This window comes from Canis lupus, chromosome 6, assembly GCF_048164855.1.
Source record: "Canis lupus baileyi chromosome 6, mCanLup2.hap1, whole genome shotgun sequence".
NCBI lineage: Eukaryota > Metazoa > Chordata > Mammalia > Carnivora > Canidae > Canis > Canis lupus.
In genome coordinates this window covers 64,661,594-64,680,378 of record NC_132843.1, presented here as the reverse complement: position 1 = coordinate 64,680,378, position 18,785 = coordinate 64,661,594, and the positions used below count along the sequence as shown (strand labels likewise).

The 18,785-nt window shown below is 41.3% G+C and overlaps 1 protein-coding gene across 6 annotated transcripts in view; it reads right to left on the bottom strand.

The window, feature by feature from the left end:
• Positions 1 to 18,785, bottom strand: part of NMNAT2 (nicotinamide nucleotide adenylyltransferase 2) — a 194,486-nt gene that overhangs the window by 144,940 nt on the left and 30,761 nt on the right. For 3 of the 6 annotated variants that reach the window (XM_072830953.1, XM_072830951.1, XM_072830952.1), the window contains 2 exons: positions 14,572 to 14,672; positions 11,015 to 11,160 (listed from right to left, as the gene is read on the bottom strand). In XM_072830953.1, coding sequence (XP_072687054.1) covers positions 11,015 to 11,099 — 85 coding nt within the window. In that variant the 5' untranslated portion in view covers positions 11,100 to 11,160; positions 14,572 to 14,672. Of the gene's footprint in view, positions 1 to 11,014; positions 11,161 to 14,571; positions 14,673 to 18,785 lie in introns of those variants that run through there. The other 3 variants (XM_072830955.1, XM_072830957.1, XM_072830956.1) reach the window with 1 other exon arrangement.

Sequence of the window (18,785 nt, the reverse complement as noted above, 5' to 3'; positions counted from 1 at the left end):
CTTCAGAGACACAGAGAGAGACAGAGACATAGGCAGAAGGAGAAGCAGGCTCCCTGTGGGGAGCCCGATGCAGGATTTGATTCCAGGACCCCGGGATTACAACCTGAGCTAATGGCAGATGCTTAACCACTGAGCCACCCAGGCGGCCCGGAAACCCACAGTTTTATAGCAAGAGCAGAAATATACTTGTTCAAGACCTCCTAAAAGGATATGAGCTAAAAACAAGTGTCAAGGAAAAAAAGATCTCTATAGTCCTTACTCTCCTGACAATTAAGCCTGTGGAAGAGAGCAAGCATATGATCCAAATTCTACAAAATTATGGAGGATCAAACTACAGCGAACTGAGTTCACCAAATCTGAGGGTATTTGAACAATGAGAGGCCATCCCATTGACGGAAGGCATACATTTAGAAAGTAGATGAGAACAACTTCCAATTAAGGAAGAGGTTGGTTGTTTGGGTGGGTTGTACAGTAGTATTGTTTTTCATTTATTTATTCCTTCAGTAGATATGACTTGTGCAATAGACAATGATTCCATTTCAGAAAATAATAAATAAATAAAATCACATTTTAAGAGAGGAAAAGCCCTCCTTATTTCAAAGAGTGATACAAAAATAATTTCAGGATGTCTGGGTGGTTCAGTGGTTGAGCATCTGCCTTTGGCTCAGGTCGTGAACTTGGGGTCCTGGGATCCAGTCCCATATCAGGCTCCCTGCAGGGAGCCTGCTTCTCCCTCTGCCTATGTCTCTGCCTCTCTCTCTGTCTCTCATGAATAAATAAATAAAATCTTTAAAAAAAAAAAAAGGAACTTCAAAATGATCAGATAAAACCACAATGACAGGAACATTGACATTTGGGATACAAGGCCCCTTGCCCCTCACCCTTTAGGGGCTCACTAAAAGTGTTGGGTAAAGTCTGAACCCTTTGGAACTGCCCACCTCTTCTCTCCACCCAACCCTGTTTTCTGGCTGTCTCATCTCCTGTCCTTACTTGTCCCCACCCACACAGGCATCTAGCAAGCTCCTTGGAGATTCCCAGAATGTCTTTCTCCATCCTGTGCACAGGGCAGCTCCTACTTTCAAGCTCACTCTCACTAATATTGGCTCTGATGGCCTTCCTACCTTGTCTTCTTCCTCTGTGCTCCCACTCTACCTCATTCTCACCTCTTTTATAGCACTTATGACTTGAACTGCTATGTTTAGCTTGTTTGTCTCCTGTATGGAAGATGATCTCCCAGGGTCATTGGAAAGAGTGACTTTAATTTTCACATCCCTGAGGCCTAGCATGGTGCCTAAAGCACATTCCTAACTGGATAAACTGCTGTTGAACGAATCAACTGCCCCTGAGTCCTCTCGTGACTATCTTTCCTGCCACAAAAAGAATATAAATGTGAGGTGAGGATGGTAGGTAATTCTAAAATTTCATTCATTTAGTCACTCGACAGACATTTTTTGAGCATCTGTTATGTGCCAGGCACTCTTCTAAGAGCCTGAGATACATTAGTAAGCAGAGTAAATGAAAATCCCTGCCCTTAAGAGCTCACATTCTAGCTGGGGACATTAAATAACAAACATGACAAATAAGGAAATTACATGCTTTGTTAAAAGGTAATAAGAGGTAAGGGGAAAAGATATAAGAAGAACAGAAAAAGGGGGATTGGGAATGTGTGAGCTTCAATTTTAAATTATGTGATCAGGGGCATAGGATCTGCCAAGTAGACAATGAGAAAGCTACATTTGGGCAAAAACTTTGAGAAAGAGGGTAAATTAGACATGGAATATGTGGCAGAGAGAACATTCAGCACAAAGACTCTAAGGTTGAAGCAGGAGGTCAGTAAGGTTAGCTAAGAATGGGTGGAAAGAGCCATGTAGAGGTAGGGGGGTGAGAGGCAAGGTTGCAAATCATGGAGACCTTGTACGTCATTTTAAAGACATTGACCTTGAATGAGATAGCCATTGGAGAATTTTGAGCAAAGGAGCAACATGATCTGACTTAGATCTGGCTTACATTTAGAAAGGACTGCTTTGGCTATTTTTGTTGAGGACTGAGTATTGGGGCTAAGGGTAGAAGCAGGGAGATCAGTTAAGAAGCTATTGAAATAATGCAGATGAAAGATACTAGTGGCTTATATCAGAGTTGTAGATGTGGAAAAGAGGTTGGTCCTACTTGTATTTTGAAGATAGAGAAATCCAAAATCATTTGCTGACATAGATGGGTTGTGCAAAGAGAGAAGGATCAAGAAAGTTCAAGGTTTATGACCTAAGCAATTGGAACAGGAGCAAAACCATATGCATTTAGCCTTAGCTAGGAGCTATACTTCACTCACCCTCTTCCTACTGTTTGGTAAATATTAAATGAGGTCTACATGTAGCAGCATGGTTATCCATGTGGAGGTAACCGGATACAGAATAAAGTAGGAAAAAAGAGTGCTATTTAAGCTGCCACCACTTCCATGGGTTAGCCTCTAAGTCTTGCTTTTTCTACCTCTTCCTTTTACCCCCATATCCCCAGAATTACAACAATTTTCCTGAATGGCTCACTTGTCCAGAACTAAAGAGAATTGTGCAATAAATGTAACAGAAAACAGTTTAATGGTAGTAGAGTTTACAGAAGCCTAAAGAAGGTAGTGCCACTATTAAAATGATAAAGTGGAAGATGATGATGCTGGCAGTGGTTAGAATATTTGCCTTTGCTGCAGAGTTCATAGGTCATGGATATATTATACAGTATAAGAGGTGGAGGGAGGGACGCCTGGGTGGCTCAGCAGTTGAGGTCTGCCTTTGGCTCAGGGTGTGATGCCGGGATCTGGGATGGAGTTTTGCATTGGGCTCCTTGCGGGGAGCCAGCTTCCCCCTCTGCCTATGTCTCTGCCTCTCTCTGTGTGTCTCTCATAAATAAATAAAATCTTAAAAAAAAAAAAAAAAAGAGGTGGAGGGAAGATAGCAACGTCAGTGGGATGGCCTTGGTCAAACCATGTAACTTTTTTTGGGGGGGCTAAAATATTTCTGAGGCTATCTGCCAAACTGTATCCAAAAAAAGCAAATTTGTTCCTTGCAATTGAATGCTTATAACGGAAAACCTCTGGCAATGGAAAACTTCCTTCCTTGTAAAGGAATGCTGCATTTACATATGTTGAGATATGGAATGTTTCCATAAATAAAGTTATGTAATTCTCTATCAAATAAATTCCTATATTCCAGTTCTTAGTCTTTTACATTGAATCCTTAGGAATTATTTTAAATGCCTTAACAAAATTCTGCGTATTGAATATTGTTTTTAAAAAGGTGGTATTAAAAAATTTAAAAATTAAAGGTGGTGTTGAAAAATATTTAATGCATTTCTTTGTATCCTTAGGATCTTTTTGAGCAATTCAGGATGATTTGAAAACTTTAAAAAAATGAACAAGAGGGGCGCCTAGGCGGCTTGGTCAGTTAAGTATCTGCCTTCAGCTTAGGTCATGATCTCAGTCCTGGGATCAAGCCCCATGTTGTAAGGCTCCCTGCTGAGCAGGGAGTCTGCTTCCCTGTCTCCCTCTGCCCCTCCCCCCATTTGTGCTTTCCTTCTCTCTCTATCTCAAATAAATAAATAAAAAATGAAGAAGAACTTTACTAGAGATGTGTATTTTATAGTGTCATTAAATATTGATTAAACAATCACTACATTCAGAACATTGTATCTGTGGTGATATTGTAAAATTTACACTTGAATCTTTTTTAAAGAAACACTTTTTATTTTTAAGATTTTACTTTATTTAAGTAATCCCTATACCCAATGTAGGGTTTAAACGTACAACCTCAAGATTAAGAGTCACATGCTCTGCTAACTGAGCAGCCAGGTACCTTTTAAAGTAACATTTTTAAAAGCGGGCTTTTATTCTCTTTTCCAGTCATCCATATACTACTTTCAACAACTATTGCCTATCAATAGAAAAACAACAGAAAATAAAGATAATCCATCCAATTTTGCATGTTCCTCTCATGTCTGAAGATATCTCTGAAACAGAGAGGTCCAAGTTTGAACTAAAAACTATGTTTTTTAGTTTGCCTCCATACTTCTAGGCTGTTCATTTGACTTGGTCTAACATTGGAAATGCGTTTGGAAATGTTTCTCTCGATGGGTGCACGGGTGGCTCAGTCAGTTAGGCACCTGCCTTCAACTCAGGTCGTGGTCCTGGAGTTCTGGGATGGAGTCCCCCATCAGGCTCCCTGCTCAGCAGAGTCTGCTTCTCCCTCTACCCTCACCCCATTTGTGCTTGCTCTTTCTCTCTCTCACTCTCTCTGTGTCTCTTAAATAAATAAAATCTTTTAAAAACAAAAAGAGACTCATATTTTAAAGGATGTTCCTACTAAGTAATAATTTAAACTTTTTCCTAAAAGGCATATGAACCTCTAATTCTGATAATTCTAGCATATCTTCTTTTTTTTCTAGCATATCTTCTAATAAAAGCCTTAGACATGTAAAATAAAATCAAGTAAAACAGAAAGAGAAGAAAAACTAAAAATGAATATTTCTTCACTTCAAAATTATTAGAATATCAAGCCTCTTGGTTTTATCTTATTCCTTGGTTTGGGATGCATTCTAGATGGGATATTTGCCTCTCATAGCTAGCTTGTTCCACATGAAGCTCAGGTAATCAATTCACCAGGAGAAAGTAAACCAAACATCTGTTTATGTGAACAAAAATGTCCAAATTTTCTTTTCCAGGCATTATTCTCACGTCATGAGCAGATATAGCTCCTGCCAATGAAACTATCATGATTGATCTATAAGCTTTCATTAGTGGACTTGTAATTTATCAATGAGTTAGAATGCCCAAATCCAGCTGAAATTATTACAGCCATCACCACAGTGGCAGGCAAGTTCTAGAATGAACTATACCAACTATTCCCAATTTCACAATCTTAGTATTAAAAAAAGAGTCAATTTTAGGACCTTGATTTCCTCCAAGTTCATACTTTTTAAAAAAGCAGCACACTCATTTTTATCTTTTTACATCCATAATATTAATGAATTTCAGTATCTTTCTCATATGAGGAACTTTGAATAATCCAACTAGAACCTACTGGGAGCTTTTATTAGAAGATTCAGATGCCCTAGCTACAAAGACACTTTGAATTTAAGTATTTCCTTTTTTTTTTTTTTTTTTTTTTTTGTATCAGTGCTTGGTTAGAATACATATTTCCAAAATTTTAGAGTAAGTATGAATCTTCACCATTTTCCCCACCAACGCTAAATCTGCTTCTCTTCCAATGTTCTTTATTCACCTACCTTAGACAGAAACCTGAGAGTTACCCTGATCTACTTTGCCCCCACTGACCTATCAAGTCATCAAATAAACATCCCTTTTACCTCTCAAAATATTTTCAAATATACTCACTCTCCATTCCAGATACCACCAACCTGGGTGAGGTGACCATCTTCTCTTACTTGAGCTCTGTATTGCTGAAATAGGTGCCTAGCTGGTCACTACATTTTTATTCTTGCCTTTCACCAATCTATATTCAAAATTTGATTAAATCATAACTTCAGAGATATTACAATGACATTCCTTTACTTTAAAAATCTTGCAGGCAGCCTGGGTAGCTCAGCGGTTTAGCGCCGCCTTCGGCCCAGGGCCTGATCCTGGAGACCCGGGATCGAGTCCCACGTCGGGCTCCCTGCGAGGAGCCTGCTTCTCCCTCTGCCTGTGTCTCTGCCTCTCTCTGTGTATGTCTCTCATGAATTAATAAATAAAATCTTTAAAAAAAAAATTAAAAAAATAAAAAAATAAAAATCTTGCAATGTTTTTTCATTGTCATTGGGATAAAATTTAAATTCCTTAACATGACTTAGAAGCCTTCATAATCGATCAGACTTCCATCTCCCTTTCCAGTATTATCTCTCACTCCCCTTCTCCTTGAACCGTCCTTTGTTCTAATATGTCATGGCTCTCTATCTCACTACCCCAGCCCTTTACCTGGAACAAGATTCTATAGACTCATTTATTTTTTTATTTACTCAACAACTATGATGGAGGAAAGACTTGCTATTTGCATCCATTATTATATTATACTATTATGGAAGGCCTACTCCATGCTAGGTACTAGGAAAGAAATCAATAATGAAGCCAGGCATGGTTTCTGTTCTCCTAGAGCTTAAGGTCTAGCATGGAAAATAGTCATTAAGCATATAATGAGATGAGAGTTATGACATGGAAAGTATAAGGTGATGTGGGATTAAATGTCAGGGTAACCATACTAATTTAGAAGTCAGTGGAGGTTCCCTGAGGAAGTACCATTGAAGCTAGAATCTGAAGGATAAGTAGGTGTTAGTTGTGGTAACAGAAGAGTGGGGAGGAAGGAGGAAGTGGGAGACTGGTGGAAAAAATGTCCCAGCAACACAATTATATGGAAAATATATGGGTAATAAGAAAAGAAATAGCCTTTCCTTGTTATAGGATAAGATATTGGGAACAGATACCTTGTTGAATATATTTTGTTAGTGGCCCGTGTTACCAAGGACAAAAATTCACAAGGTTCTCATTACCCTTTGTTAATAACTAAAGTTAGGTAACTCCTCCTTTCATAGGTATTGTTGCGATTAAAGGAATACTGAGGCATCCTGGGTGAGAGACAGAGAAAGTCTAGATATCAGAAAACTAGTGTTATTTTCACTTTTGCTTATGACCTTGACCAAATGACTTATACCTATACCTCTGTTTTGTCATTTGTAAAAGGGAAACGATAATATTATCCAACCCAATTTAACTTGCAGGGTAGGATCACATAAGATAATGCTGCCAAAAGTATAAAGTACTTTGTGCTTAATACTATTTTTTTACAGGCATTTCAAGCATATTAAATAGTTTCTTGACATTTCTCTATATCAGTAGCAACTGAAATCCATTTTTCTTATGATTTCTAGTTGTAGCAATAGGGGCTGCATTTCCAACTCCACAATAAGTAAAAAGCCCTCTTCATTACCCCTGAAGAGGGACAGAACTGGATCCTGTCTTTTTTTTTTTTTTTTCCAAAGGACCCACTTGCTCAAAGTAAAAATATTTTGAAGTAGAAAAACTGAAAAATCCAGTTATTTTGCAATTATCAAAAACCAGAATAAGTTTCAGCTGTAATCAAGTTCTTCAATTCTTTATTTTTTACGACAAAACTTATCTTATCAGTCCTTTCTTACTTGTCTATTTAAACTTACTATCTAATTTCCCAGGGGTGAATTTACTGACAAACAGTAATATAAATGCAAAGAAAGTTAGACTGAAATATAATCTCTACCTACTTAATAACTAAATCTTAGGTATTAAAAAAAAACTTCAGATGTCATGTTAGTCTCTTAATTAATAAGGCAGACCCATCAAATAATACACTGTTAGTTTATGAGTTTATTTTGCCAAAAATTTACTCATCCTTGAGTAGTTATAGTTAAGTATTTAAGTGTCAAATATCTCCATCACAAATATTAAATTTTTCTGTATGTTTCTATAGCCACAATTAGGAATAATATCAAAAGCTCATTCTAAAATATTTTACAGGAGTGCCTGAGTGGCTCAGTCCATTAAGCGTCTGCCTTCAGCTCAGGTCATGATCCTGGGGTCCTGGGATCAAGCCAGGTATCAGCATCAGGCTCCCTGCTCAGTGGGGAACCTGCTGCTCCCTCACCCTCTGCCCCTACTCTTGCTCTCTTTCTCTCTGTCAAGAAAATAGATAAAATCTTTAAAAAAAATTTTACAAATATTGAGAACTGTACAAATACACTTCTCAGAGACAAAGAGTGGGTTTTTAGTTTTGAATGGCACATCTCTTTTTGTTTATAGTCCTTTTTTTTTCCTTTGGTAAGCAATTGGGTTTCAAATATAGGAACTCTATTAAAGATGTCTAATTTCAAAGTCCTGTTCGGATCTTTAAAAAACATTCGAGGGCAGCCCTGATGGCTCAGCGGTTTAGCACCGCCTTCAGCCTGGGGTGTGATCCTGGAGACCTGGGATTGAGTCCCACATCAGGCTTCCTGCATGGAGCCTGCTTCTTCCTCTGCCTGTGTCTCTGCCTCTCTCTCTTTCTCTCTCTCTCTCTGTCTGTCTGTCATGAATAAATAAATAAAATCTTTTTTAAAAATCCAATTACAAGTTTCAGGAACCTTAAAGAAAGTTTGATAACTTTATTATCTTATTTCTGTACGGTTGTGGAGAAGATTATAAAAGCCATTTAAAAAGAGAAAATAGTTCATGGCTAACTGATTTCATTTCAGATGGAAAAAAAGCTCTTAAAGTGCATATTTAGGAATCTCATTTAGTTGATGACCAGTTTAATTCTAATCTCTGTTAGTATATGTTTGAAGGAAATAGAGTTCATGGAATCATGCAGTCAGATCAGTGAGCACTTGCTCCTGCATTTGGTGTAGGGCAAAGGCCTTTGCAAGCAGAATCAAGAATGTAGGCTTCAAGTCTCAACTCTGCCACCCACTCTTCATGTCACCTAAGCCTCTTTAGAAAGTCACTTCACCTCTGAACATCAGTTTCTTATTTGTAAAATGGAGATAACAATGCCTTTCTGGTAAGCTTGTTACTAAGAATGAGTGAGATGTGAAGGCTTGGTAAACTAGAAACTACAGAAGTAAATCACAAAACTTATCATGAGCTCAAAGATTCCCATAAGAAATTCCACAAAGAATAGTTTAATATGCATTTTGTGTTCTTGTTCTTGTTTCCTTTTCATATGTATATGTGCTAAATCCTTCACTGGGTTATAAGCTCCTTAAAACCACAGAGAGCAAACCATATCCTCTTCCCACGTGTCTCTCTGGATTACACACAACTAATGGACACTCACAGGCTTTGTTGATAGATATTCTTTCTTATTCCTCAGTTCCACTATCAAGCAAAGAGCCACTACTGTCAGAAAGCCTACTTTCACCCAATTCTATGTCTAAACCTGCGTGCTGTAATCCATGTCTATTTCCACACATTCCCTCCCCTAAACTCATGGAGAATTGGCAGATCAGTATTGACTTAACAAAAGCCTTTCTCGCTGTTAGCAAACTCTTCTCAGCCGCAAGATAGAATCCTCAGTTCTTGATTTAAATCTACCCCTCTTCCAATCCAAAGCTATAGAACTGACTACTTTAGACCCAGGGAAAAAAAAAAAGGAGAACCTGATGGCTCACTAAAGATTTCTAGAGCCAATGAGTTCCAGAGGAATGCCCAATCCTGCCTGGGCAATGGAAAAGAATAAATTACAGTGATGTGAAATGGCTAGAGGAAACATGGACAGAGAAGAAAAGCAGGATTCGGGTAAAGGCACCAGCAAAAGCAGAGTGTTCCGAGGGTACCGATATTCCCTTAGATGAATGATGAGATGCTCTGGTATACTCCAGTGCTTAAGTAAAAGTCTTTATTTAATAGGTAAGTTAGCATTAGCTCCTAACAAGACACTTTTAAAAGCTGAAGGGATGGTGAGGTTGGGATGGCTAGTTCTCAGTCTCCCTCCTTGGATCCTACAATGCCCCTATCTGATCTGGCCTCGGCTCAAAGTAGCTCTATATTCTTTTCATGAGGTTTTTAATAAGCGGGCCCAGTTCAACGCACCTCTTGGGTTTAAGAGAAGAGTAGTTTTAGCCAAAGCCACCTCGCTCGGTCTTTACCGGTATGATGTTTCTTTCATTCAACAGCCCTTGGAGGGCTCACACAATCCTCCGGCTGGAGGTAAACACGTGTGTCCAGAGCCAGCCCCGGCGCGCCCTGCGCTTCAGCACCACCGCCTCTGGATAGCGCCTCGCCGGCCCGCAGGCTGGCGCAGGCGAGGCCTCCCCCGGTCTCTCATCCACCTCCAGCCCGCTCCCCCCGCCCCCCCTTCTTGTTTCCTTCAATGACAGAAAAAAGAGCACCCCCAACTTCCAACCTCTACTCTCTGCCTGCTTCTGAAGTGGCCTCGGCGTCGGTCCTCAGGGTCTGCCCGCGCTCGCCCCCGCGCCGCTGGGTCCGACCGGAGCAGCAGAGAAGCCGCGTCCACCGGCGGCCCGAGACCTCCGACAAGCATCCGTCGCGTTTCCCGGGCCCCCCGCGGGATCCCAAGGCAGCAGCCGGGAACCGCCGCTCGCCCGTTTCTCTCCACGCCCCAAAGCCTCCAGGAAACAAACGCGCGACGATGCACGCTACCCCCGCCCCGACTCGCGCGCGCACGCACACGCACACACAAACACACACGCACTCACACTCACACTCGCACACACACTCGCACGCCGCAAGCCTTTCCGGGTGCCATCGCCGCCCTGGGCAGAGAGCCCCAGCCAACTCGGGCCCGGATCCGTCAACACCGGCTGGAAAAGGGCTGCCCGCAGCGGCCGCCCCGCCCCTCCCCTCCCGGGCAGCGGGTCCCGGCGGCCGAGCCCAGGCTGGCCACCCCCCACCTCCTCCCCTCGGCCGTCCGCCTCGCGCGACCGACACACGGTCCACAACCCTCAAAAACATTCGCCCCTGGGCCGCTCCGAACCCTTGACCAAACCCCGAATTAATCCCCTCGAAGCTCCAGCCCTGCCAATGCTGTGTTCCGTGCGTGAGTGTGTTTGTGTCTCCAAGGCATATACATCATTTAACTCCTTCGTGCTTTCCCACCCATCCTAAACAAACAGCACGTTATCTCCCTCCCCGTCTTTCCTTCTCCGCGACCCGACCTCCAACCCCACCCCGATCCTCACCAGCCAAGTGTCCAAACTACGGTACCACCGCACCCCAGGTCTGGAACCTCGACCTCCCGCCCGGCCCGAACCCACAGTCGCCTCCGGCCCCTCCCCTCCCCCACCCGGGGGCCCCCAGTGAGCCGGGTCTGGCCGGAGCGGGGGACGCCTGGGAAGCGCAGCCTGCGCCCCTCCCCGGAGCCGGGCATAGCGGGGCTGACCGCCCACCCGAGGCATCAGCCGGCGCGTCCCTCCAGAGGGGCACACGCCTTACTGTTCAGGCGCCCTGGAAAACACAGGTGCCGGGGAAGGAGAGGCGGAAGCAGCTCCGGGGGCGGGCGGGAGGACTCACCGAACATCTGAATGTGCCCTTTGGTGATGGGGTTGAAGCTGCCGCAGGCAAGCAGGATAACGTGGGTCTTGGTGGTCTCAGTCATCGTGCGGGTGGGTCCCTCGCGCTGGTTCAGGGGTCGCCTCTTTTTTTGTGTCTCGCTATGTCTGCAGAGGGAGAAAGGAAGGCGAGGCTCCGGCGGTGGATGCTGTGGACTCCAAGGAGCCGCTCCAGACGCAAACCGCGTCACTCCCCGCCTCCCCTTAACGCTTGCAGCTCCGGCAAAAGCCGAGGCTGCTTTTGTATTGCTCGGCTCCGTCCTCCTCTTTTCTCTCTAGCCTTTTTCACGTCTCTCGTCCTGGTCTCCCTCTCCTCCCGTTCCTCGCCCCCACCCGCCTCACTCCATCACGCTCTTCCTTAGTGTTTGTGTGCAGGGCAAGACACAGGATCCCAGCCCAGAGCCAGGAATCCTCACAGCATGCTGTGAGCCCTTTCTTTCTCTTACCTCCTTCTGACTTTTCCTCCCACATTCTTCTGGCCACATCTACTTTCTCTAACATTTCCAACTCCAAAAGTGTTTGATCTTACGAATTTTTTTTTTCTTCCTCAAAATTTTAAGTGAGAAATGACAATCGTTCATGTCAGGAATGCTAATTTCTTTCTTTTTCCCCTTATCTGATGATTTTGGACTGTTGAACTGAGTCCAGATCTTCACCTAGCGGTTGCCAAGAAATAGGGGGAATCTGAATCCTTCCCTGGAATAATGAACCTTTTGTGGGTCGAAGCGATGCCGAGAACAGATATGGGGCAGAGTTACTGAAGCTGTATTAGGAAACTACTGTGATCTTATGTAAGCTCCCAAAGTTGAGACAAAGATTTACCCATTCAACAAGTGTTTCTTGAATGCTATGTGTGAGGCCCTGTGTATAAACCCTGCCTATAAAGCAAACTCACCCTCTTGATGGAGTTTACATTCTAATGGAGAGAGATAGGTGATAAGGGAGGAAAATATTAGATGGTAATTGTGCAGTGCACAATAAGGATGCCCTTCACTCTCTGATAGAACTAAAGGTGAATGGGGGAGATGAGCCACTTTAAATCCAGTAGTCAGGGAAGGCCTCTCCAGAGAACTGAAATTCAGATTGCAACCTAAATGGCAAGGAACTGCTAGTACACATATTTTGGGACAAGGAAGGGTTGATTGTGCTCATAGTTGTGAAAGAAGGCCAGCGTGACTAGAGTGCATGAAGGGGAAAGCGCTAGGAGACAAGATTAGACTGTCCTTCAGGACTGAATGAAGTAGGGCTTGGAGGCTAGGATAGGGACAGGATGTTTTTCTAAGTGGAATAACTCAAAGAGGACTAACAAAAGGAAACCACTGAAGCTTTAAGTAGGGGAGTGATGAGTAATTTACATTTTTATAAGATTACTCTGGCTGGTAGGCAAAAAGTGAGAGGGCGAGGCAAACGTTCAGGAAATTCTGCTAGTAACCTAGGGTAAGGGGAGTTGTCCTTGGGCTAGGATTTGTAAAGGTGAAGTTGATGAAAAGCAGATGGTCTCAGGATTTGTTTGGTAGATAGAATTTCTGGTCTTTCACATGGGTTGGGGGTGAAGGATGAGGTGAAGAGAGATCTAAGAACTTGTCTAGAAATTTGGCTTACGCAAAGAAGTGGGCTGAAATTGAGAAAATGGGGAAAGAAAGTTTGAGGGATAACCAAGTGTTGTGATATCTATTAATTCTTGTTTTTTAATGGCCTTTTGAAAAGTTGAGGTATAATTGACACGTAAGTTGTCTTAGTTTTAGGTGTACATAAGAATCCGAAATTAGAGATCCACAGGTACAAATATTTACCTTTCCTAGGCTTTGAGATTCTTGAATAAATTGCTACCCTATATTAGTGGGTTGTTGTTTCTTATTCAAGATCACGTAAATATTTGCCAAATTTTGCTAATATTTGCAGTAAATATTTACTAAGTTATGCTGAATAGCAAATCAGCCCTAATATGCACAAAATTTCTAGTTCAGATACAAAGTCCTATGAATTGATGTATATTTATAATGGGGTTTGTATCTTCCCTGGCATGTGATGCAGGTTAGTGGGGTAGAAAGTGCAAGAGATACTGAAGGGAGGCTGACTTGGGTATGGAACTCTGACACTAGCTGGGCAATTAGCATAATTATAGTTAAGCAATAAATATTTTATGGAGTGTCTGCCATGTGCAAGGCACTTGCTTTAGGGACTGTGAATAAAACAAAGTCCCTACTTTACTAGAGTTTACATGCTAGGGGGGAAAATAGACCATAAAAAAATGAATAAACATAATGACAATAGACACCACAATGAAAAATAAAGCAGGGTAAGAAGAAAAGGAAAGGGAAATAAATCCTCCTTTACACAAGGTGGCTAGGGATACCATCTTTGTTAAGATGGTATTTGAGCAGGAGACCTGAAGCAAGTGAAGGAATATGTCGTTTGACTATATGTGCAGAACAGCAAGTGAAAAGAGTCTGATGAGCAAGAGTGTTAGGGAATGTTCAAGAAGCACACATACATGTATTGCTGGAGAAATGAAAGAAAGTGAAAAGTGGTCGAAGACAGACTAGAAAAGTAGGACAGACACATAGGGCCTTGTAGGCTCTAGCTAGGGCTTTGGCTTTTTCAGAGAGACATAGGAAATCACTGGAGGGTTTTGAGTGGATAAGTGACATGAGTTGACTAACACTTGAAAAGCATTGGTTTGGCAGGAGATATGAATTCTGGAGTCATCAGTATAGTTTTATATTTAAAACCATAGGATTAAATGAGGTCATCTAGGGAGTAACAGATGTATAAAGAAGAAAAGAGTCCCTCACATTCAGCCGTGGGGCACACCAAATTAATAATAGTGGCTAACATTCATTGAGTACCACTAGAAGCCCAGGCACTATAAGCTGTTTACAGATGTGAATTCATTTAACATTCACAACTCTAATTGTGAGTTTATATAATTCTAATAAGTTCATGCAATTTATCCCAATTTAGAGAGGGATAAAGGAGCATGGAAAAATGACAGAATTGGTCCAAGTTCAGAAAACTAGTATGTATGGAGCCAGATTCAAACTCTAATAGTTTTTTTTTTCTTTTTTTTTTTTATTTATTTATGATAGTCACAGAGAGAGAGAGAGAGAGAGAGAGAGAGAGAGAGAGAGGCAGAGACACAGGCAGAGGGAGAAGCAGGCTCCATGCACCGGGAGCCTGACGTGGGATTCGATCTTGGGTCTCCAGGATCGCGCCCTGGGCCAAAGGCAGGCGCCAAACCGCTGCGCCACCCAGGGATCCCACAAACTCTAATAGTTTTTGATCAAAGGACCTGCTCTTGACCCATATCTCATTGTGTTTCACTGCTATGCTATACTAACCACATTTGTAAAAATGAGGGTAACTATACCCACTAAGCCACAGAGATGTGAAGATTACTGATAATAGATGTGGAATACATAGCATATAGTAGGTGGTCAATAAGTGATACCTATTTTATAAATGAGAGAATGGGACTTCTTAGCAGAGGTATGAAGAACAGACTGAGAATTGCCTTACCACATCTTAGATTTTTTTCTCTTCTTTATCCAGGAGAAATGGAAGAGTGGAGAGCAAAAGTCAGTGTTAACTTGCTGGAATGACTGGTCACTCACTCAATTCTACAAGTTAATTTTAGTAAAAAAAAAAAAAAAAGAAAAAGAAAAAGAAAATATCCAATTCAGGATTCCCACACACAAGAGTGGTCAGTAAATATTTACTGATGAATTAAGATCAAAAACCTTTTTTACCAGCCCAGTGCCCAGAGAGTAACAATGACACATGAGTGTGTTATACAATGCAATTAATATTTTCAGTCTTGTAGGTTATGTCTTAAGTAATAGTTTAAATTCTATTGGTTAGATTAATTGGTTGTGATTCTAATTGTCTCTTGTCATTTTCCTTATGCTTATATCTAATTTCTGTATTCCCAAAGAGGGCTCTGGAATTGGAATATAAAAACATGGGGAGGGGTGTCTTGTGGCTCAGTCAGTAGAGCATGTGACTCTCCATCTCAAGGTCATAAATTCAAGCCCCACGTTGGGGAGAGAGCCTACTTACAATTAAAAAAGAAATTTAAAAAATAATAAAGTCATGGAGAACAAGTTCTGGTTCTGCCACCTGTTAATTGTTTGGCTTTGGGCAAGTCATTTATTGCCAATTCTGTTTTGTCACCTGGAGCGACTTTAAAATGTGCCCTGTGTACTTTAAGGGATGCTATATGGATCAAATAGCACCATCTGTGAGTCACTGACTTTTTAAAAAGCATAATGTAAGCTTTTGGTCAAACTCCATAGTTGTTACCTACAAAACTCCTATTGCTTTTAAGTGTTTAGTTGTTTCTATTGATGGCTTTGTCAAAGAAGTTTCTGGAAGTTCTGATCTTAGAGGGTAATAGCTTTGGAAATGTGCCAGTAGTGTATATATTAACCAACAAAAGCAAATAGCCAAAAAGATACTAATAACAAATTTATTTTCAGGGAGGATTCCAAGGCTGGTTCATGAGATATAGAAATGGGAATGTCAACTCTTGCATAATACATGTACCTTAATATATATAGTGATCTATTCTCGGGAATGCTTATTTTAACTGAGGTAATATAATTTGGTCCAATATTTCAACTTTCCAACAGCTGGGTAATTGCTTTAGGCTGAAAAGGTACCAGAGTCATTCTCCCACAGCTTAAATCTTGCAATCTGCTCTAGCCAGTTTAGTTTCCAAATGGCTCAAGACAGACAGTCCAACCCAGAACTTTCCCTGCTGTCAATATTGGTTCTGAAGGGCAGGTATAAGTGTCTATTGGGTCGGATTTGAAATGTACACATGTGAAGTCTAGCAGAGTGGATACACACGTTCCTTTCTCTCCCTATTCACCTAGTCCAGATTAATCATCCATTTATACCACAGATCAAGGGGAAACTATTCCATGTGTACAAATCTGGTTCCAAGCTAATATTAGGGGTCATCCTTTAAGGAAGAGCAGAAAGGCACACATGTTTATGTGGCTCCTTTAGTCCTTGTCATAAATTCAGAAAGTGAATATTTAATGTTTTCCTGTAATGTAAAAAATATTCTGAGAGAACCATGACTCCTTGGGATTCTCTACAAGCCTGTACATTTGTATAATTATCTCTGCTTTTTCCACTTTTCTTTGAGATAAACATCTTCAGGGATACAGCTAAAATGATTAGCATTATTTTCCCCATCATCTCCAGAAGCAAGTATTTTTACAACTGTGAAGTGAAAAATGTCCCTAGATCAAGATTCCCCTTCCTCTGGCTCTAAATCCCCAAAACCTCACTCAGATTTATAATTTTTCTTATCATTCAAATCAATTTTCACAAATGAAAAATGTTTCTAAAATCTAAAGTCTGGTTATCAATTACAAACAGCAATACTGCTGGCACCACAGGTTTAATAACTGATAAACATTGTATACCATTAAAAATAAATTTCTTCAGCTAGCTCAGATATTTGCTGATTTATTCATCATAGTTTCTTTCAGATGGGGAGGAGGAGAAAATAAATCATTATTTTCATCTTGAGACTTAAGATCTCACAACTTATAAAGTTTTCCCAAAAGCAGCAATAGGAGGTAGAAATTCAGTTCTAGCAGACTTAGAAAGATAAGAAGGATAAGTATTGGGGTGCCTGGGTGGCTCAGCCAATTGAGCATCTGACTCCTGATTTTGGCTCAAGTCATGATCTCAGGGTTCTGAGCCCTGTACCTGGCTTTGTGCTGAGCATGAGTCTGCTTGAGATTCTCTCTCCATCACCCTCTGCCCCTCCCCATGCTCATGCTCTCTCACTCTCTCTCAAAAAAAAAAAAAAGTAAAAGTTAAACAAAAAAGATATGTATTCACTAAAATGACATCTGAGAATATCTCTGCTTCTCTTTTTTACATCACCCAAATGGAAAACACATTTGGCTCCAGGGAGTGTTAAATAAAGGATAGACCACTTAAAATACAAAATATTTTTTCTCATTTTCAATACCTCACAATTCAGTTAAGTGAGATCGACCTAGAATTTCATTCCCATGATTCCCCAAACCTATGAAATGCAGAAAATAACAGTGGTACAGCTGAGCTACTCTTACAACTTGCCAGTACTAACTTAACTGATTTCAGAAGAAATAGAAGCATAGGAAAAATTTGCTCCACTTGGACCTGTTTCAGTCTTCACAACCTATATTCATTTTGTTGGTGGAGGTGAGGTGGCTCAAGGTGGTAGCTGCCATTTTTAGATTTTATAAGTTGCTTGGATTACTCAGGACTATTTCAGAAATCCATAACATGAATTCTATTCAAACCAGCTTACAACAAAGAGAGAATTTATTGATCTATGTGAAGGAAGTTGTTTTGTAGTCATTTATGAGATGGTCAGCCAGGTAGGGACAGAAGAGGAGACACAGGAGAGACCCAAGAAAACAAAACTTATTATCCTCACAGGTCCCAGAGCCTGGAAGCATGACATGTTTCTCCCAGCCACAGAGAGAAACACCAGGATGATTAGGAGGTGGAAGATAGGAGTGAGGAGAGAACTTAGGCCATGGGCCTTGATTTCCACAGAAAAGGCAAGGCAGGGCAGAGTAGGTAGTTTAGGGAAGGCTAATTTGAATAATTTTGGAGGGCTTTGGGCTCTAGGTGTGGTCCCTGGTTGCCTGGTATACTTGGCCCTAGGATAATCAAGGCAGATGATATTGCCCCCTGGAGTTTATGGGTCAGATAGAGGATGTCTGACTCTATTAGTTTGCCTTTCAAAGGCATGCCCTTTGTTGAGCACTTTGCTATCTCTAAGAATTGGCTAGCTCAGGGAAGGCCAGTCTCTCCCCAGAGAGAGAGAAAAGTTTTTAAGATACCAAAACATCATAATATCTCATATATATAACAGAAGCCTAAAGAGCAGACCTAGCTTTTGAGAAATCTGTATCCAAGAGTTCAAATAATATCATCATTATGACTCCATTTCTTTCTCTTACCATCTCTCCGTTTACTTTCCTTTGTGATTGCTTTATTTTCAGAAGGGTACTCTTCACATGAAAGCAGCATGGCTGCTGGAAGCCTCAAATGACATTGTCCTTACAGATCATAATCCCATTGAAAAAGGACACATCCTTCCAAGGAATGCCAGTAAAGTCTTAAGGAAGACACCAATTATCTTGCACTGATCTTGTGCCCATTCCTGATCACTCACTGTGATTAAAAAGAGAAGTATTCTAATTGGCCCAACCTGGGTCATTTGTCCATGCTGGGTTCGAAGGGGGAAGGAAAACAGGAAGGAGGCCAATTCCATTCATGCTTGGCTGGGCAGGATTGTTATAGAGCACAGTAGAAAAGCTTGGCAAAATTATGTCGTCAGAGTTGCTATAAGAAAAAAATATATAGTGCAGACCTGTAGTTCAATAATCTGATTGAACCCAAGAGCATGTCTTGTTAATATTCAGAACTCCAGTTTCTTGTAGGGTGTAAGCTGAGACTTACTGATTGATGGGAAGGTAGAAGCTGGTGGGAAAGGAGCAAAGCATGCTAAGGTAAACATAACCCTAGATGAATCCAGGATGTTTGTGCTGTAGCTTTCAAGGATTGAAGAGAGTGTTGGAAATACTCGTTGGAAGATGAAAACTAAATACTCTCCAAGATGTCCTTGCCTGGCAACCAGAAGTTTTAAATTCCTTTTGTTTCTCTCCCTTTCCCTCTCTCTTTCCTCCATGTGATCTGTTGCCTGTGCCATG